The 21667-nt window shown below is 33.8% G+C and overlaps 3 protein-coding genes across 3 annotated transcripts; all 3 read left to right on the plus strand.

Moving 5' to 3' along the window:
• The first annotated feature begins 546 nt into the window (after positions 1 to 546).
• On the plus strand, positions 547 to 6553 carry LOC144843051 (medium-chain acyl-CoA ligase ACSF2, mitochondrial-like). The gene is made up of 18 exons (XM_078699710.1): positions 547 to 827; positions 1080 to 1211; positions 1326 to 1379; positions 1557 to 1669; positions 1874 to 1921; positions 2355 to 2463; positions 2687 to 2779; positions 3130 to 3278; positions 3420 to 3511; positions 3630 to 3703; positions 3890 to 3991; positions 4088 to 4236; positions 4734 to 4788; positions 4932 to 5018; positions 5102 to 5154; positions 5307 to 5364; positions 5759 to 5827; positions 6116 to 6553. Exons 1-18 carry the CDS (start codon positions 648 to 650, stop codon positions 6194 to 6196), a joined length of 1698 nt encoding a protein of 565 aa, XP_078555836.1. The 5' UTR covers positions 547 to 647; the 3' UTR covers positions 6197 to 6553.
• Positions 6554 to 8370: 1817 nt separating this feature from the next.
• LOC144843050 (medium-chain acyl-CoA ligase ACSF2, mitochondrial-like) lies at positions 8371 to 14544 on the plus strand. Its single transcript, XM_078699709.1, has 18 exons — positions 8371 to 8628; positions 9230 to 9361; positions 9469 to 9522; positions 9704 to 9816; positions 9951 to 9998; positions 10142 to 10250; positions 10468 to 10560; positions 10913 to 11061; positions 11203 to 11294; positions 11421 to 11494; positions 11671 to 11772; positions 11869 to 12017; positions 12693 to 12747; positions 12891 to 12977; positions 13058 to 13110; positions 13274 to 13331; positions 13723 to 13791; positions 14079 to 14544. Exons 1-18 carry the CDS (start codon positions 8449 to 8451, stop codon positions 14157 to 14159), a joined length of 1698 nt encoding a protein of 565 aa, XP_078555835.1. The 5' UTR covers positions 8371 to 8448; the 3' UTR covers positions 14160 to 14544.
• Positions 14545 to 15831: 1287 nt separating this feature from the next.
• LOC144843049 (medium-chain acyl-CoA ligase ACSF2, mitochondrial-like) lies at positions 15832 to 21209 on the plus strand. Its single transcript, XM_078699707.1, has 18 exons — positions 15832 to 16013; positions 16259 to 16390; positions 16505 to 16558; positions 16732 to 16844; positions 17038 to 17085; positions 17227 to 17335; positions 17561 to 17653; positions 18098 to 18246; positions 18398 to 18489; positions 18616 to 18692; positions 18878 to 18979; positions 19076 to 19224; positions 19352 to 19406; positions 19550 to 19636; positions 19720 to 19772; positions 19925 to 19982; positions 20374 to 20442; positions 20732 to 21209. Exons 1-18 carry the CDS (start codon positions 15834 to 15836, stop codon positions 20810 to 20812), a joined length of 1701 nt encoding a protein of 566 aa, XP_078555833.1. The 5' UTR covers positions 15832 to 15833; the 3' UTR covers positions 20813 to 21209.
• Positions 21210 to 21667: the final 458 nt, after the last annotated feature.

Genomic DNA, 21667 nt, shown 5'->3' on the forward strand with positions numbered 1-21667 from the left:
AGCTTCGAGAATGGGCTGACATTAACGGAAACAACTTTCGAATAACGTGTTATAGGCTATAACAGTCACACCTCAACATAACTTCCGAGTCCCGTCGTCGATTGAAGAACGTCCTTGTTATTTAGGCCTATATCCTGTAATTTTTTTTATTTCCAAAAAAAATATCATTATTAATTTTAAAATTTAAATTACTAAATTTGGTTGGATTTGAGACATGATATGGATGTGGTTAAGAGGCTCGGTCTTCTACACTATAAACAAAATGTGATGTGCATATATATGGACTTGATGACATCATATCACTAACATATGTGGACATATCACTACCATATTTGGGCACACCACATTTGTTTTGTCAAACTACTTTGATAGTGTAAACAAAGCTTTTAATGAAGGGATTGACCTACCGAATTTACTGAATTTTAAAAATTCTAAAAGAGGGTTGGACTTTTTCATTAATATTATACATTTTATCTATTAAATTATATAGTTTATGGCTACATTTTTATCTATAAAGATCATTGGCATTATTTCAATTTATGGCAACCTTCACATAATTATGTTGGTAGTCCAATTCTATGTTATCACGATCGTATACATTTAGTGCTTACTTATTTCATTCACTGTAAAAATCGACACATTCAAGAATGTTTAACATGGCCTTGTCGAAAAAGAAGAGCTACGTCCATACCCCCAGTCTGAAGCCCTTTATTGGGCTGACGATGCACGAAATGTTGGAAGAGAGAGTGAAGAAAAATCCGGACAGAGAAATGTTTGTCTTTCTCAGCGACAATGAACGAGTTACATTTGCTGAATTTAAGAAAAGGGTGAGTATGACTGTTTAACATACTGAAAATAATTATGTTTGTTAACACGGTAATTGACTATACGTAGGCCTCTGTTGTACGACGGCGACGTACCAAAAAGGATACGTTATTGAAAGCATTTGAACAAGTAGTAATAATAATAATGCAGTTGTGGATTATGTATTGGATTAGACACTATACTATGCTATATTTTGTTTTAAGACGTCTGTCTTATTTTATGGAAAGAAAGTTTGCTTTCTTCTTTTTTTTCAGGTAGTAGACTTAGCAGCCGGGTTCTTACTCAAACTTGGTCTTCGTCGTGGTGATCGTATAGCTGTTATAGGTGCCAACCACGTAGAATGGCCCCTTATTACAGGTGCAGCGAGAGCAATAGGCGTTGGTGTGGTAGGTGCTATGTATATCAAACTAAAGTTGAGCTTTACTGTTCAGTGTGAAAGAATTCTACCTATTTTAAAATGTTTTACTCGTTACAATGCTAACGTAGCAACTTTTTTTCAGGCTAATCTGCTTCTTGGTCATACTCCTCAAACCTTTAAGAACATAATATCACGGGTATGTTGTGTATCACATTCTATTCTTATATTGAATTAATGCACTTCTTATTATATAAAATTAAGAGGAATTCCAAGGACATCACACCCTATGTTTCTTAGGTTGAGTACTGCTTTGATGTTGGTCAATCCCCACCATTCTCTGTAAATTGCCAATAATGTTCCAACATGTTTGCAGGTATCGTGCAAAGCTCTGTTCATAACTCGTAGCCCTGATACACTTTACTCAATGGCTTGTGAAATGATCCCAGAGTTAGGTGAAAGTATTCCAGGTGACCTGAATTCAAAACAGTAAGTATTGGACAATTTGAATATTTATTATACGTGGCTAGCTAGCTTTACCTTACTTACAGTGAGTATTGGAAAATGTAAATACTTTGTTTAGATGCATTCATGCAAACGTAGGCTATCATAACATGGCTAATGTTCCCGAATCCCTCTCGTTCATTTATTCATGACCCAACAATTTACTGTTTATTATAATCGTTTCTGTAGGTTCCCCGATTTAAAGAAGGTCGTAGGCGCTGGTTCAAACTGTAAAAGGTAACAACATATAATTGTACAACACAACGACTTAATACTGTTGTGTTTGCTAGGAACACCAGGAAAAACCAGATGATTTTTGGTTTGTAAGAACATATATTTATACAACACAAAAACTTATTAGATGTGTTTGCTAGGAACCCCGGGCCAAAACTGATGTTTTCTTGTTTGTTTTTAGTCGCGTGGTCACGACTCTATAGTTCACTATGTCGGTCGGTCGGTCTGTCGGTCTGTCTGTCGGTCCGGTATCACTATGCGTTTTATCGCTTTTCTGTACTTTTTGAACTGTTTTGATGTACAGAAAAGTTTTAAAGTACATTACTTTTTGAAAGTTCATTTTTTCTGAGAGCACGCGACTTATGGCTGTTGGCCTTGTTTTTTTTTTTGGCTCTTTTTTTTTTTTAACATACTGTATTTAAATCTTTCTTTTTAGTGGAACGTTGAATTTCGATGACATATCTATTTCTGGATGTGAGGAAGAAGTAGCAACAGCGGCCAAGAAAGTGACAATTGATGACATTAGCCATTTTAATATGACATCGGTAAAAAATATTACATTAATTCCTCAGTAGGCCTATACGTTACCGGATAAGTAGGATTACTATAATGTTGTGTAATGTTCAGCTGTTGTTGTATTAGTGTTTATAGACCTAGATGTTATGTATCTTAACATAGTGGTACTTTTTATTTTATGGTAACATAATAGGCTGTCATTCCAATCCACGATCCAAGCCAGTATAATATGTTTTAAATCTTATTCCGCAGGGCTCAACTGGAACCCCGAAATTGGTACCTTATACTCACTTTACAATACTGAATTCTTACACCTTTCTACCAAATCAATTTGACGAAGAACAAGTGAGCAATAATTAAAACTTGGTTCCCACTAGGCCTACAACGTAACGAAAGACATAAGCGTAATATTTTTTGTAACTGTCTCTTGTATTTCTCTTACGTCTTGGTGAGAACCAAGCTTTAGCTTTATACCAATACCGTAACTATAATGTGGATGCATTTATATGACGAATTACATTCTCCTAAATACTCGGATGACGATGATAACGCAGCGCAATGACGTACGCGCAACGCAAGTGACTTGACCAACCACAAGACAATTCGTACGATCCGTCGCGTTGTGATTGGTCAAATTGATAACGTAATTAATTATTATTATTTATTTAATATTAATAATATCTGTTGTACTAAAGATCAATAAATTAGCATGCATTGGTAACATGGCATACGCTGTAGGATGGCTAATGAGTCAAGTACAGCCACTTCTGTTCGGTACAACTTCAGTGTTTCCTTCACCAACCTACACATTTGAAAAATTTCTCCAGGCTGTCGAAGCAGAGAGGTAAATAGTTCACAATTTCACCTATTTGCGGAATTCAACGATTTTGAAATTTGAAATTCCGACAGTAATATAATCATACGAAAATGATGAAGTTAAAGTGACGTATTTGGTGACACATTTATACTGGAATTTCTTTTTTAGATGTATCTTTGTCTATGTTATGATTGACGGTGTAGTTGATCTTTTGTATAATCCTATTTGTGACAAGTACGACCTGTCTTCGTTGAAATCAGGTAACGTAATAAAACAGTAGGCCTATAGTTAGGCCTGTACAATTATTATCGATAAGAGAGAATTTCATAGTAATTTCGAAGTATCTGAAACGAAACACTGTTTTCTATTTAATACAAGGTATGATTGGAGGCTCGCCCATTCCAGCAGTCTTTTTTTTCGAATTGAACAAAAAGCTTGGGATTCGTTTGTTGGTAAGCAAGGAAATTGTTGATTGTTTGATTATTTTTAATATTTCGGCACATATGGCGTTTCATATGTACAATATCAAAACGTCTATAGTCCTCCATATCAGGGAATACTTACAACATAAAAGAGATAAAAACTTACTAAATATTTGACATTGTGATAGTTTCTGATTTTGTTTTCTTTTGTACCAGAATGATTACGGGTCTACAGAAGCCCTCTGTGTCAGCTCTTTGACAGTCGATGACAGCCCAGATGTTTGGAATACATCAGGCCGTCCTTTACCAAATATTGAAGTATGTTCAACTTTATGATCGTTTTTACTTGTTTCATCCCATTCTGTTCTGTAATATAGACCTACACAAACAATTATTTCAAATCCTTTTTTAAAGATTCAAATAGTTGATACAGAAGGACGTCCTGTAGAAGTCGGAGAAAAGGGAGAGGTATGGGTACGAAGTCCGACTGCGTTCAGAGGTTACTATGGTGATATTGAGAAAACAAAACAGACGATCACTGAAAACGGATGGATTAAAATGGGGTACTATCACAACAATGATATTATTTAAAATTGGTGAATAACTTGCCAATTCAAGTAACATTTAGGGCCTAACCACATTTGTGGAAGTTAAAGATGTATTGTCCCTTTGACTAATTCCAAAAAAAAAAAAAAAATAACAGATTTCGAAAAAAGGTCATTTTGAAGTATCATAATAGTTATTAACTATCACCAAAAATTTGTCGAAAAAACGAGTTGTAAACAATCCTAATTAGCATATGCATAGTGCGTACTCGTGGTTTGAAATCTTTGTTTACTTTCGCTCGCGACAATTTTCCAGACGAAATGTAATCAAATTAATTTACCTGTTAATTACGTAAACTTGTTGCTTTTGGCTCGAATTTTCGACTTAAAGTGAATAACTTTAATATTACTTTGATATGGCCAATTTAAATTTAGAATATTTTGACCTTCATTTTTTTGTATTTCAAGGGACAATACATCTTTAAGGTATTAATGTACCACCATTTATTTTCCAGAGATGTGGGTAAGGTAAATGCGGATGGCTACCTGACAATTGTTGGTCGAATTAAGGTAATTGAATTATACATATTTAACATTACAGTAATTTCAAACACTGTCGAATACCACAAACCTCCAGAAGCCCGGCAGCACTCTTTCTAACTTCTGAGTCCAGTCGAGTTTATTTAACACAATTGAAATAACTATATTTTCAGAACATAATTATCAGAAGAGGTGTAAATGTCCATCCATCAGAAGTGGAAAGTATAGTAACAACTCATCCAGCTGTAAACATTGCGCAGGTAATTATGTTAAATATTGTGGAAAACATTTCAAATACAGAAGTTAACACTACTTGATATCATATTTCTTCTAATCTCTCCAGGTTTTAGGAATCCCGGATTACAGGATCGGTGAAGATGTGTGTGTATGTGTTACGTAAGTATCATTTTCTTTCAGGCAACCTAAAATTCGTTGACTGTTGCTTTTTTTAATTCAACAAAACATATATTTTCAAAATAAAATGAATAAAACGGTACTGTTGTGTAATAAATTCTTTCATTAAAAGGAGTAAAGATTTGTAATTTCAGATTAAATGAAGGTTACGATGTCACTGAAGAAGAACTGAAAACTTTCTTTGTAGGAAAGGTATTAGACAACAAATGTTATTATAAACATAAACAAAGAAAATGCATGCTTGTGATTGAATATTTATAAATATTAGTAGCAAGCTAATGTTTAAAAGAACATCTCTTATTTGTGGCTCTCACCAAGCAGGCTGATATTTTCTATATGAGACTAATTGCCAATTAGGACAAAATAAGGTTGACTGGCTGTCAACGAGAATGCTCTTCTTTGGAAGGGGTGGCTTTGGGCGGGAGAAGTAACAAATGGTAACATGTATTATCATCATCCGGGCCATTAACTTAAATAATTATTAATTACTAGATGACTTGCGCTAGTCAGTTCTACTCTATGTAATGACAGTTGCAGAATCACTAATTGATTTCTTGAAACTGCAATTTCACTCTTTTTTTTTCAGATGTCGGATGACATCCAGCCGTCTTACTTTCTCATTTTTGACTCGTTTCAATCTGGTGCTTCGGGAAAGGTACTGCCATTTTTTTTTCATTGCTATAAAAATATTACGGCAATAACCTGTCAAATCATGAAACATAATTATTGCAGTACAAACGTGCATTTACTGCAGTAACTGTAGTAGAAGCAGTCGTTATAATCTTTAAAGTGTAGAACGTATGCCAAAGGACTAACTCCTCGTAATACTCCTTTCCTCATACAAAACGTATGAATACTTTTTTTAATGCATCGAGAAAGTCTCTAGATGATGGCTCGATGGTTATTCAAATCATGTACGCAATTTCGTAATTATCGTTTACAGGTGGATCGTACGAAGCTGCAAGAGATGGCTATTGGTAGAATTGAAATACCGGAAACTCCTTATGCTGAATTGTACAACTAATTTCATTCATGAAAATATAATCGTTCATCTTTCACATCACGCAATTATTCGTACTATTACACTCATAAACATTCACTATTTGTATAATATTTAACACTTGAACTATCTGCACTCAGTGGAGGAAATATTGTAACAATATGTAGTATTGTCAGAGATTGTCAGCTCACGTCAGTCAAAATGAAAAGAATCTCACAATGCCTAGCATGGAATATAATTAATAATTTAACATTTAGGAGCTGCTTGCGTGTTTATAAGATTACTGTCACGTGTTGATGTCTTGATACTTTGATTGGTATACAGGATTTCATCAAATTACTTCTGTTTTATGATTTCATCAGTTTAATTAAAATAAAAGAATTAGATGTTATTATATTTGTTGCCGTAATCACGATAACAAGATCATTCTTTTTTGTTCATCACTTGTTTCTCATTTGGACTTATTTCAATCAGTAGCAAGCTTCACATCATGTTGGTATAGTCTAACGTTCATTTTACGATCGTAAACATTAACTACTTATTTTTATTACCCGATCCCAAGTACTGTATCTCTACATACTATTTCCCGAAGTATCATAGGAATATATTTGGTGGTGGTACCTGTACTATGTAAGGTTAGGTTAATACAAGATACATGATGTTGTATTACCAAATTTTCCTAAGATACTTAGGAAATAGATATTATTTTACAAAATTACCTATTATCACAAATCAGTGGCAGTTATAAGTAAACAAAATGACAAAAGACGGAATATAAGTAAGATTAACAATATTAAACAGATGTCAGATATTAAACGCAATCGATAAATTAATTAACTTGATTCAACAAAAGCTACTTAAAATAAACTATAATTTAATCCATATTATTAAGAAAACAAATCATAAATTAAAATGTAAATTAATTAAACCAACACAGCCCCTCTACAGTAGTGAGGTTACAAGCGGCTCAGACCCCATTAGAATATGGAAGTTTTATGACAAATAAACATGAGGCTAGATGAGTGATAATAATAATAACTTTATTGACAAACACTTTTGGATCAGTGGCAACACACTCATTAGTGGTGCAGTCAACTTAAACTACATACAAATAAACATTATAAACCAAACATGTATGTATGTACACTCAACGATACATACATAGACATTAAATACAATAGTAAAACAAAACCAATGCAGTGGCTTTTCTTAACTTTTAACTTTAACTTTTAACCTTTTTTGCAACAATGCAAATTAGACTCAGATCTTTTTTCCCAGGCAACTTCAAGAAAATGTTTACAATATTTGTCAAATGCTGCCAAGACAGCTTTACTAAGATTCATGTTAATGTCCCCCCCCCCCCCCCCTAAAACTAAAATTGTTTTTTCATTAACATTAGCATTTATAAAATATTCCCATGTTGCCGACTCATCTAAAATTTCATGGTCATTATTTAGCTTTACTAATTCAATCTCTCTTATAGCATTAAGAGCTTAGCAATTAAATAAAAAATGTTGTATATTTTCAATTTCACCACTCTGACATATAGTGCAGTGGCCAGATATTTCTTTAGACCATTTACGGGTTCGTCCATCAAGGGGTAAAGTATTCGATCTTAAATGTTAAGCTTGCACCTGTGAAATTGGTTTTATCAAGAAGATAACTCTCAAGGCTAGGACTTTCTTTTAGCTTGGAGTAATCATCAAGGGATGACTTTTGGTTTATATTATTTAACCAATCTAAATTGTATGCATCTGCAACATGATGATCTATGGTTCTAACAGAGAATGAATTAAAAGGAAAATTGTCAGTATCAAAAACGTGTTCAAACATGTTTCAATCTTGACATTTATCTAAGGTTTCCTTACATAAAGCTAGAAAGCTATATTTTAAAGAATCAAAATCACTGTTAAGTTGAAACATGCAATGGAGTGAAAAATTAGGCCATCTATTTACATTCATATTTATAACACGTTTGAGGTATTTGATTTTCATGTTTTCATGTGATGTCGGGGGATTATCGTCGACGGTAACGGCATGGACGACAGGACTATCACTGCCTTCTTCCGTACCCAAAATATAACATGAGTAGGTAAGTATGAGGGCGCAGCATTAATGACTAAAATAGACTCTCACATTATGTTTTTATCTTTAACGATCTAACGATCACTGGGTTCACATAATTATGTTGGTAATCCGGAAGTATATGTTATAAACGATCGTATACTTTTAGCGCTTGCTTATATCACTCACTGTAAAAATAGATACATTGAAGAATGTTTAAAATGGCCCTGTCGCGAAATAAGAGCTACGTCCATACTCCAAATATGAAGCCCTTTATTGGGCTGACGATGCACGAAATGTTGGAAGAGAGGGTGAAGAAATATCCGGACAGAGAAATGCTTGTTTTTGTCAGCGATAATGAACGAGTTACGTTTGCTGAATTCAAGAAAAGAGTGAGTATGAAAATGTTAACACAGTAATTGCCTACACGAATGCCTCTGTTAAAGTACGGCGTCATACAGTATAATACATGTTTTTCTTTAAAGGCATATTGCCCCCTAGAAACATGAAAAATGAAGATTAATAAAATCAGACATTGAATCGGCCATTATGTAGTTTTAACAAAGTTAATCACTTCCGTACTACCCATTGGCTTGAAGCCAATTTTTGCTTTAAAAACAGAATGTATACCCTGGGAAGAAATAGTCAAATTGGCTTCCAGTCAATAGATTTTTAGTTGAATTAACCATTTATTTTGTCATTTTTTTTAATGAAAACTTTATCTGTTTTGATTTTTTTTCTACGGAAGTGATTAACTTAACTTAAAACTACAAAATAAACTATTACAAATCTAAATTAGGCCTAATTAATCTTTATTTTGTAATTTTTTGTTTGTCAAAATAAATATCATATTCAACAATAAAAAAAGACAACGCGAGGAACCAGCGCTCTTCGGCTTTTAATGTATTGGATTTGGACACTATACTATATTTTGTTTTAAGACGTCTGTCTTATTTGGTGGAAAGAAAGGGACATATTTTCTTTTTTTTTCAGGTAATAGACTTAGCAGCCGGGTTTTTACTCAAACTTGGTCTTCGTCGTGGTGATCGTATAGCTGTTATAGGTGCTAACCACGTAGAATGGCCCCTTATAACGGGTGCAGCGAGAGCAATAGGTGTCGGTGTGGTAGGTGCTATGTATATCAAACTAAAGTTAAGCTTTACTGTTCAGTGTGAAAGAATTCTACCTATTTTAAAATGTTTTACTCGTAACAATGCTAACGTTTTTTTCAGGTTAACCTGCTTCTTGGTCATACTCCTCAAACCTTTACGAACATAATATCACGGGTATGTTATATATCATATTCTATTATTATATTGAATTAATGAACGTCTTATTAGAATTAAGAGGCATTCCAAGACTATCGCACCCTATGATTCTTAGGCTGAGTACTGCTTTGATGTTGGTCAACCCCCACCATTCTCCGTAAACTGCCCAGGAATAATTTTTCCAACACATTATTTACAGGTATCTTGCAATGCGCTGTTCATAACTCGTAGCCCGGACACACTTTACCCAATGTTTTGTGAAATGATTCCAGAGTTAAGTGAAAGTATTCCAGGTGACCTAAATTCAAAACAGTGAGTAGTGGAAAATTTGAATACTTTGTTTAGATGCATTCATGCATACGTTGGCTACACCTAACATGGCTAATGCTTCCTCGTTCCTCTCATTCATTCATGACCTAACAATTTACTGTTTATTATAATTGTAGGTTCCCCGATTTAAAGAAGGTCGTAGCCGCTGGTTTAAACTGTAAAAGGTAACAACATATAATTGTACAACACAACGACTTAATACTGTTGTGTTTGCTAGGAACACCAGGAAAAACCAGATGATTTTTGTTTTTTTTTCTTGTTTTTTTTTTTGGCATACTGTTTTTAAATTTTAAATCTTTCTTTTTAGTGGAACGTTGAATTTCGATGACATATCTTTTTCTGGATGTGAGAAAGAAGTAGCAGAAGCGGCCAAGAAAGTGACAATTGATGACATTAGCCATTTTAATATGACATCGGTAACAAATATTACAGTAATTCCTATAAGTAGGCCTATAAGTTACTGGATAAGTAGGATTACTATAATGTTGTGTAATGTTCAGCTGTTGTTGTATTAGTGTTTATAGACCTAGATGTTATGTATCTTAACATAGTGGTACTTTTTATTTCATGGTAACATAATAGGCTGTCATGCCATCCAGGCCAGTATAATATGTTTTTAATCTTATTCCGCAGGGCTCAACTGGAACCCCGAAATTGGTACCTTATACTCACTTTACAATACTGAATTCTTACACCTTTCTACCAAATCAATTTGACGAAGAACAAGTGAGCAATAATTAAAACTTGGTTCCCACTAGGCCTACAACGTAACGAAAGACATAAGCGTAATATTTTTTGTAACTGTCTCTTGTATTTCTCTTACGTCCTAGTGAGAACCAAGCTTTAGCTTTATACTTATACCGTAACTATATAATGTGGATGCATTTATATGACGAATTACATTCTCCTAAATACTCGGATGACGATGATAACGCAGCGCAATGACGTACGCGCAACGCAAGTGACTTGACCAACCACAAGACAATTCGTAAGATCCGTCGCGTTGTGATTGGTCAAATTGATAACGTAATTAATTATTATTATTTATTTAATATTAATAATATCTGTTGTATTAAAGATCAATAAATTAGCATGCATTGGTAACATGGCATACGCTGTAGGATGGCTAATGAGTCAAGTACAGCCACTTCTGTTCGGTACAACTTCAGTGTTTCCTTCACCAACCTACACATTTGAAAAATTTCTCCAGGCTGTCGAAGCAGAGAGGTAAATAGTTCACAATTTCACCTATTTGCGGAATTCAACGATTTTAAAATTTGAAATTCCGACAGTAATATAATCATACGATAATGATGAAGTTAAAGTGACGTATTTGGTGACACATTTATACTGGAATTTCTTTTTTAGATGTACCTTTGTCTCTGTTATGATTGACGGTGTAGTTGATCTTTTGTATAATCCTCTATGTGATAAGTACGACCTGTCTTCGTTGAAATCAGGTAACGTATTAAAATGGTAGGCCTAATAGTAGAGTTAGGCCTGTACAATTATTATCGATAAGAGAGAATTTCATAGTAATTTCTAAGTACCTGAAAGACGAAACACTGTTTTCTTTTTAATACAAGGTGTGACTGGAGGCTCGCCCATTCCATCAGTCATTTTTTTCGAATTATACAAAAAGCTTGGGATTCGTTTGTTGGTAAGCAAGGAAATTGTTGATTGTTTGATTATTTTTAATAATTTCATAATATGTACAATATCAAAACGTCTATAGTCCTCCATATCAGGGAATACTAACAACACAAAAGAGATAAAAACTTATAAAAAAAAATTTGACATTGTGATAGTTTCTGATTTTGTTTTCTTTTGTACCAGAATTTGTACGGGTCTACAGAAACCCTCTGTATCAGCTCTTTGACAGTCGATGACAGCCCAGATGTTTGGAATACATCAGGCCGTCCTTTACCAAATATTGAAGTATGTTCAACTTTATGATCGTTTTTACTTGTTTCATCCCATTCCGTTCTGTAATATAGACCTACACAAACAATTATTTCAAATACTTTTTTAAAGATTCAAATAGTTGATGAAAAAGGATGTCCCGTAGAAGTGGGAGAAAAGGGAGAGATATGGGTACGAAGTCCGACTGCGTTCAGAGGTTACTATGGTGATATTGAGAAAACAAAACAGACGATCACTGAAAACGGATGGATTAAAATGGGGTACTATCACAACAATGATATTATTTAAAATTGGTGAATAACTTGCCAATTCAAGTAACATTTAGGGCCTAACCACATTTGTTTAAGTGGAAGTTAAAGATGTATTGTCCCTTTGATGAATTCCAAAAAAATAAAAAATAACAGATTTCGAAAAAAGTGGGTCATTTTGAAGTATCATAATAGTTATTAACTATCACCAAAAATTTGTCGAAAAAAAATCATTTAACTGAAATACAGACGTTTTTTTGTTAAAAAAATAACTCTGACTTCCAGTCAAAGTTTTCGATCAAAACATACCCCATAATGAAACGCGCTTGTTTGGCTACTCTGTATGCATAATCATAAAACTTCCTCACGATCTGTGTGAAAATACCTTCTCAGCCATGACGAGTTGTAAACAATCCTAATTAGCATATGCATAATGCGTACTCGTGGTTTGAAATCTTTGTTTACTTTCGCTCGCGACAATTTTCCAGACGAAATGTAATCAAATTAATGTACCTGTTAATTACGTAAACTTGTTGCTTTTGGCTCGAATTTTCGACTTAAAGTGAATAACTTTAATATTACTTTGATATGGCCAATTTAAATTTAGAATATTTTGACCTTCATTTTTTTGTGTTTCAAGGGACAATACATCTTTAAGGTATTAATGTACCACCATTTATTTTCCAGAGATGTGGGTAAGGTAAATGCGGATGGCTACCTGACAATTGTTGGTCGAATTAAGGTAATTGAATTATACATATTTAACATTACAGTAATTTCAAACACTGTCGAATACCACAAACCTCCAGAAGCCCGGCAGCACTCTTTCTAACTTCTGAGTCCAGTCGAGTTTATTTAACACAATTGAAATAACTATATTTTCAGAACATAATTATCAGAAGAGGTGTAAATGTCCATCCATCAGAAGTGGAAAGTATAGTAACAACTCATCCAGCCGTAAACATTGCACAGGTAATTATGTTAAATATTGTGGAAAACATTTCAAAGACAGAAGTTAACACTTGATATCATATTTCTTCTAATCTCTCCAGGTTTTAGGAATCCCGGATTACAGGATCGGTGAAGATGTGTGTGTATGTGTTACGTAAGTATCATTTTCTTTCAGGCAGCCTAAAATTCGTGTATACAATCCAAAGACTGTTGCTTTTTTTAATTCAACAAAACATATATTTTCAAAATAAAATAAATAAAACGGTACTGTTGTAATAAATTCTTTCATTAAAAGGAATAAAGATTTGTAATTTCAGATTAAATGAAGGTTACGATGTCACTGAAGAAGAACTGAAAACTTTCTTTGTAGGGAAGGTATTACACAACAAATGTTATTATAAACATAAACAAAGAAAATGCATGCTTGTGATTGAATATTTATAAATATTAGTAGCAAGCTAATGTTTAAAAGAACATATCTTATTTGTGGCTCTCACCAAGCAGGCTGATATTTTCTATATGAGACTAATTGCCAATTAGCACAAAATAAGGTCGACTGGCTGTCAACGAGAATGTTCTTCTTTGGAAGGGGTGGCTTTGGGTGGGAGAAGTAACAAATGGTAGCATGTATTATCATCATCCGGGCTATTAACTTAAATAATTATGAATTACTAGATGACTTGCGATAGTCAGTTCTATTCTATGTAATGACAGTTGCAGAATCACTAATTGTTTTGTTGAAACTGCAATTTCACTCTTTTTTCAGATGTCGGATGACATCCAGCCGTCTTACTTTCTCATTTTTGACTCGTTTCAATCTGGTGCTTCGGGAAAGGTACTGCCATTTTTTTTCATTGCTATAAAAATATTACGGCAATAACCTGTCAAATCATGAAACATAATTATTGCAGTACAAAAGTGCATTTACTGCAGTAACTGTAGTAGAAGCAGTCGTTATATTCTCTAAAGTGTAGAACGTATGCAAAAGGACAAACTCCTCGTAATACTTCTTTCCACATACAAAACTTATGAATATTTTTTTTAATGCATCGAGGAAGTCTCTAGATGATGGCTCGATGGTTATTCAAATCATGTACGCAATTTCGTAATTATCGTTTACAGGTGGATCGTACGAAGCTGCAAGAGATGGCTATTGGTAGAATTGAAATACCGGAAACTCCTTATGCTGAATTGTACAACTAATTTCATTCATGAAAATATAATCGTTCATCTTTCACCTCACGCAATTATTCGTACTATTACACTCATAAACATTCACTATTTGTATAATATTCAACACTTGAACTATCTGCACTCAGTGGAGGAAATATTGTAACAATATATGTAGTATTGTCAGAGATTGTCAGCTCACGTCAGTCAAAAACTGCTTGCGTGTTTATAAGATTACTATCACGTGTTGATGTCTTGATGTTTTAATTGGCATACATGATTTTATCAATTTACTTCTGTATTATGATTACTATCACGTGTTGATGTCTTGATACTTTGATCGGTTTATATGATTTCATCAAATTACTTCTGTATTATGATTTCATCAATTTGATTAAAATGAAAGAATTAGATGTTATTATATTTGTTGCCGTAATGACGATAACAAGACCTATTTGTTGTGACTGAGTTGAACTTTTGATAACCGACTCTATATCCCACAGTCATTCTTTTTTGCTTCTCGCTTGTTTCTCATTTGGACTTATTTCAATCAGTAGCAAGCTTCACATCATGTTGGTATATTCTAACGTTCATTTTACGATCGTAAACATTAACTTCTTATTTTTATTACCCGATTCCAAGTACTTTATCTCCACATACTATTTCCCGAAGTATCATAAGAATATATTTGGTAATACAGCATTTTTATCACATGTGGTGCCTCTATCATGCATGGTTAGGTTAAGGGTGAGGTTACTACTACTACTAGATACATGTTTAACACATATGATGTTGTATTACCAAATATTCCTATGATACTTCGGAAATAGATACAGCTTCGAGAATGGGCTGACATTAACACCTCTTCCGAATAACGTTTTATATAATACATGATGTGGAAGCTGATATATGAGCAAAAATATGTATTTTATGGCGGCCATTTTAAAAATCCAAAATGGCGGCTTTCCCCAGGCCAGATGAGCTGGAACTTTTTTTTGGTGGATATATAGAACCTATATAACTCAAATCAGTTGAGAAACACTTGTTTCTAATTTTTTCCCAGATTGGCCCTTTTTAGACTTAAAATAGGGATACTATAACAGTCGCACCTCAACATAAATTCCGAGTCCCGTCGTCGATTAAAGAACGTCTTAATTGTTATTTAGGCCTATAGGCCTATCCTATAATTTTTTTTATTAAAAACAAATATCATTATTATTTTAAAATTTAAATTACTAGATTTAGTTGGATTTGTGACAGTATTATTTTATTTGAAGATATGAATGTTGTTATGAGGCTCGGTCTTCTACACTATAAACAAAATGTGATGTGCCCATATATGAACTTGATGACATCATATCACTACCATATGTGGACATATCACTACCATATTTGGGCACATCACACTTGTTTTGTCAAACTAATTTGATAGTGTAGACAAAGCTTTAAAATGAAGAGATTAACCTACCGGATTTACTGAATTTTAAAAAGTCTAAAAGAGGGTTGGATTTTTCATTAATATTATACATTTTATCTATTAAATTATATAGTTTATGCCTACATTTTTATCTATAAAGATCATTGGCATTATTTCAATTTATGACAACCTTCACATAATTATGTTGGTAGTCCAATTCTATGTTATCACGATCGTATACATTTAGTGCTTACTTATTTTATTCACTGTAAAAATCGACACATTCAAGAATGTTTAACATGGCCTTGTCGAAAAAGAAGAGCTACGTCCATACCCCCAGCCTGAAGCCCTTCATTGGGCTGACGATGCACGAAATGTTGGAAGAGAGAGTGAAGAAAAATCCGGACAGAGAAATGCTTGTCTTTCTCAGCGACAATGAACGAGTTACATTTGCTGAATTTAAGAAAAGGGTGAGTATGACTGTTTAACATACTGAAAATATGTTTGTTAACACGGTAATTGACTATACGTAGGCCTCTGTTGTACGACGGCGACGTACCAAAAAGGTTGCGTTATTGAAAGCATTTGAACAAGTAGTAATAATAATGCAGTTGTGGATTATGTATTGGATTAGACACTATACTATGCTATATTTTGTTTTGAGACGTCTGTCTTATTTTATGGAAAGACAGTTTGCTTTCTTCTTTTTTTTCAGGTAGTAGACTTAGCAGCCGGGTTCTTACTCAAACTTGGTCTTCGTCGTGGTGATCGTATAGCTGTTATAGGTGCCAACCACGTAGAATGGCCCCTTATTACAGGTGCAGCGAGAGCAATAGGCGTTGGTGTGGTAGGTGCTATGTATATCAAACTAAAGTTGAGCTTTACTGTTCAGTGTGAAAGAATTCTACATATTTTGAAATGTTTTACTCGTAACAATGCTAACGTAGCAACTTTTTTTCAGGCTAATCTGCTTCTTGGTCATACTCCTCAAACCTTTAAGAACATAATATCACGGGTATGTTGTGTATCATATTCTATTTTTATATTGAATTAATGAACGTCTTATTAGAATTAAGAGGCATTCAAAGACTATCGCACCCTATGTTTCTTAGGCTGAGTACTGCTTTGATGTTGGTCAACCCCCACCATTCTCCGTAAATTGCCAATAATGTTCCAACATGTTTGCAGGTATCGTGCAAAGCTCTGTTCATAACTCGTAGCCCTGATACACTTTACTCAATGGCTTGTGAAATGATCCCAGAGTTAAGTGAAAGTATTCCAGGTGACCTGAATTCAAAACAGTAAGTATTGGACAATTTGAATATTTATTATACGTAGGCTAGCTAGCTTTACCTTACTTACAGTGAGTATTGGAAAATTTAAATACTTTGTTTAGATGCATTCATATCCTAAACATGGCTAATGTTCCCGAATCCCTCTCGTTCATTTATTCATGACCTAACAATTTACTGTTTATTATAATCGTTTCTGTAGGTTCCCCGATTTAAAGAAGGTCATAGGCGCTGGTTCAAACTGTAAAAGGTAAGAACATATAATTGTACAACACAAAAACTTATTAGATGTGTTTGCTAGGAACCCCGGGCAAAAACTGATGTTTTCTTGTTTGTTTGTTTTTTGGTTCTTGTTTTTTTTAACATACTGTATTTAAATCTTTCTTTTTAGTGGAACGTTGAATTTCGATGACATATCTATTTCTGGATGTGAGGAAGAAGTAGTAACAGCGGCCAAGAAAGTGACAATTGATGACATTAGCCATTTTAATATGACATCGGTAAAAAATATTACAGTAATTCCTATAAGTAGGCCTATAAGTTACCGGATAAGTAGGATTACTATAATGTTGTGTAATGTTCAGCTGTTGTTGTATTAGTGTTTATAGACCTAGATGTTATGTATCATAACATAGTGGTACTTTTTATTTTATGGTAACATAATAGGCTGTCATGCCAATGCACGATCCAGGCCAGTATAATATGTTTTTAATCTTATTCCGTAGGGCTCAACTGGAACCCCGAAATTGGTACCTTATACTCACTTTGCAATGCTGAATTCTTACATCTTTCCACCAAATCAATTTGACGAAAAACAAGTGAGCAATAATTACAACTTGGTTCCCACTAGGCCTACAACGTAACGAAAGACATAATCGCAACGCAAGTAATTTTACCAATCACAAGTAATATATTGTTGTAACTGTCTCTTACGTCCTAGTGGGAACCAAGCTTTAGCTTTATACCTATAATGTGGAAGCATTTATATGACGAACTAAATACTCGGATGATGAACAGCCGATGACGATGATAACGCCGCGCAATGACGTACGCGCAACGCAAGTGAGTTGACCAATCACAAGGCAGTTCGTAAGATCCATCGCGTTGTGATTGGTCAAATTATACTTACGTTACACTACGTCACTGTGTTGCGTCCTAGTGGGAAAGCGACAACTGAAGGTTGATAATAGCGATGATAATTATTGATAACGTAATTAATTATTATTATTTATTTAATAATGATAATATATTTTGTACTAAAGATCAATAAATTAGCATGCATTGGTAACATGGCATACGTTGTAGCAACGATAATGAGTCAGGTACAGCCACTTCTGTTCGGTACAACTTCAGTGTTTCCTTCACCAACCTACACATTTGAAAAATTTCTCCAGGCTGTCGAAGCAGAGAGGTAAATAGTTCACAATTCACCTATTTGCGGAATTCAACGATTTTGAAATTTAAAATTCCGACAGTAATAATAATAATAATAATTCATACGAAAATGATGAAGTTAAAGTGACGTATTTGGTGACACATTTATACTGGAATTTCTTTTTTAGATGTACCTTTGTCTATGTTATGATTGACGGTGTAGTTGATCTTTTGTATAATCCTATTTGTGACAAGTACGACCTGTCTTCGTTGAAATCAGGTAACGTAATAAAACGGTAGGCCTAATAGTAGAGTTAGGCCTGTACAATTATTATCGATAAGAGAGAATTTCATAGTAATTTCTAAGTACCTGAAAGACGAAACACTGTTTTCTTTTTAATACAAGGTGTGACTGCTGGAGGCTCGCCCATTCCATCAGTCATTTTTTTCGAATTGAACAAAAAGCTTGGGATTCGTTTGTTGGTAAGCAAGGAAATGATTGTTTGATTATTGTTAATATTTCGGCACATTTGGCGTTTCGTATGTACAATATCAAAACGTCTATATTCCTCCATATCAGGGAATACTAACAACACAAAAGAGATAAAAACTTATAAAAAAAAAATTGACATTGTGATAGTTTCTGATTTTGTTTTCTTTTGTACCAGAATTTGTACGGGTCTACAGAAACCCTCTGTGTCAGCTCTTTGACAGTCGATGACAGCCCAGATGTTTGGAATACATCAGGCCGTCCTTTACCAAATATTGAAGTATGTTCAACTTTATGATCGTTTTTATTTGTTTCATCCCATTCCGTTCTGTAATATAGACCTACACAAACAATTATTTCAAATCCTTTTTTAAAGATTCAAATAGTTGATGAAAAAGGATGTCCCGTAGAAGTGGGAGAAAAGGGAGAGATATGGGTACGAAGTCCGACTGCGTTCAGAGGTTACTATGGTGATATTGAGAAAACTAAACAGACGATCACTGAAAACGGATGGATTAAAATGGGGTACTATCACAACAATGATATTATTTAAAATTGGTGAATAACTTGCCAATTCAAGTAACATTTAGGGCCTAACCACATTTGTTTAAGTGGAAGTTAAGGTATTAATGTACCACCATTTATTTTCCAGAGATGTGGGTAAGGTAAATGCGGATGGCTATCTGACAATTGTTGGTCGAATTAAGGTAATTGAATTATACATATTTAACATTACAGTAATTTCAAACACTGTCGAATACCACAAACCTCCAGAAGCCCGGCAGCACTATTTCTAACTTCTGAGTCCAGTCGAGTTTATTTAACACAATTGAAATAATTATATTTTCAGAACATAATTATCAGAAGAGGTGTAAATGTCCATCCATCAGAAGTGGAAAGTATAGTAACAACTCATCCAGCTGTAAACATTGCGCAGGTAATTATGTTAAATATTGTGGAAAACATTTCAAATACAGAAGTTAACACTACTTGATATCATATTTCTTCTAATCTCTCCAGGTTTTAGGAATCCCGGATTACAGGATCGGTGAAGATGTGTGTGTATGTGTTACGTAAGTATCATTTTCTTTCAGGCAACCTAAAATTCGTTGACTGTTGCTTTTTTTAATTCAACAAAACATATATTTTCAAAATAAAATGAATAAAACGGTACTGTTGTGTAATAAATTCTTTCATTAAAAGGAGTAAAGATTTGTAATTTCAGATTAAATGAAGGTTACGATGTCACTGAAGAAGAACTGAAAACTTTCTTTGTAGGAAAGGTATTAGACAACAAATGTTATTATAAACATAAACAAAGAAAATGCATGCTTGTGATTGAATATTTATAAATATTAGTAGCAAGCTAATGTTTAAAAGAACATCTCTTATTTGTGGCTCTCACCAAGCAGGCTGATATTTTCTATATGAGACTAATTGCCAATTAGGACAAAATAAGGTTGACTGGCTGTTAACGAGAATGCTCTTCTTTGGAAGGGGTGGCTTTGGGCGGGAGAAGTAACAAATGGTAACATGTATTATCATCATCCGGGCTATTAACTTAAATAATTATTAATTACTAGATGAGTTGCGATAGTCAGTTCTACTCTATGTAATGACAGTTGCAGAATCACTAATTGATTTGTTGAAACTGCAATTTCACTCTTTTTTTAGATGTCGGATGACATCCAGCCGTCTTACTTTCTCATTTTTGACTCGTTTCAATCTGGTGCTTCGGGAAAGGTACTGCCATTTTTTTTCATTGCTATAAAAATATTACGGCAATAACCTGTCAAATCATGAAACATAATTATTGCAGTACAAAAGTGCATTTACTGCAGTAACTGTAGTAGAAGCAGTCGTTATAATCTTTAAAGTGTAGAACGTATGCCAAAGACTAACTCCTCGTAATACTCCTTTCCACATACAAAACGTATGAATACTTTTTTTAATGCATCGAGAAAGTCTCTAGATGATGGCTCGATGATGGTTATTCAAATCATGTACGCAATTTCGTAATTATCGTTTACAGGTGGATCGTACGAAGCTGCAAGAGATGGCTATTGGTAGAATTGAAATACCGGAAACTCCTTATGCTGAATTGTACAACTAATTTCATTCATGAAAATATAATCGTTCATCTTTCACCTCACGCAATTATTCGTACTATTACACTCATAAACATTCACTATTTGTATAATATTCAACACTTGAACTATCTGCACTCAGTGGAGGAAATATTGTAACAATATATGTAGTATTGTCAGCTCACGTCAGTCAAAATGAAAAGAATCTAACAATGCCTAGCATGGAATATAATTAATAATTTAACATGTAGGCGCTGCTTGCGTGTTTATAAGATTACTATCACGTGTTGATGTCTTGATGTTTTAATTGGCATACATGATTTCATCAATTTACTTCTGTATTATGATTACTATCACGTGTTGATGTCTTGATACTTTGATTGGTTTATATGATTTCATCAAATTACTTCTGTATTATGATTTCATCAATTTGATTAAAATGAAAGAATTAGATGTTATTATATTTGTTGCCGTAATGACGATAACAAGACCTATTTGTTGTGACTGAGTTTTTTGTAGATCAACTTTTGATAACCGACTCTATATCCCACCAGTCATTCTTTTTTGCTTCTCGCTTGTTTCTTATTTGGACTTATTTCAATCAGTAGCAAGCTTCACATCATGTTGGTATATTCTAAAGTTCATTTTACGATCGTAAACATTAACTTCTTATTTTTATTACCCGATCCCAAGTACTTTATCTCCACATACTATTTCCCGAAGTATCATAAGAATATATTTGGTAATACAGCATTTTTATCACATGTGGTGCCTCTATCATGTAAGGTTAGGTTAAGGGTGAGGTTACTACTAGATACATGTTTAACACATGTGATGTTGTATTACCAATTATTCCTATGATACTTCGGAAATAGATACAG

This window comes from Antedon bifida, chromosome 5 (assembly GCF_963402885.1).
Source record: "Antedon bifida chromosome 5, ecAntBifi1.1, whole genome shotgun sequence".
Lineage (NCBI taxonomy): Eukaryota > Metazoa > Echinodermata > Crinoidea > Comatulida > Antedonidae > Antedon > Antedon bifida.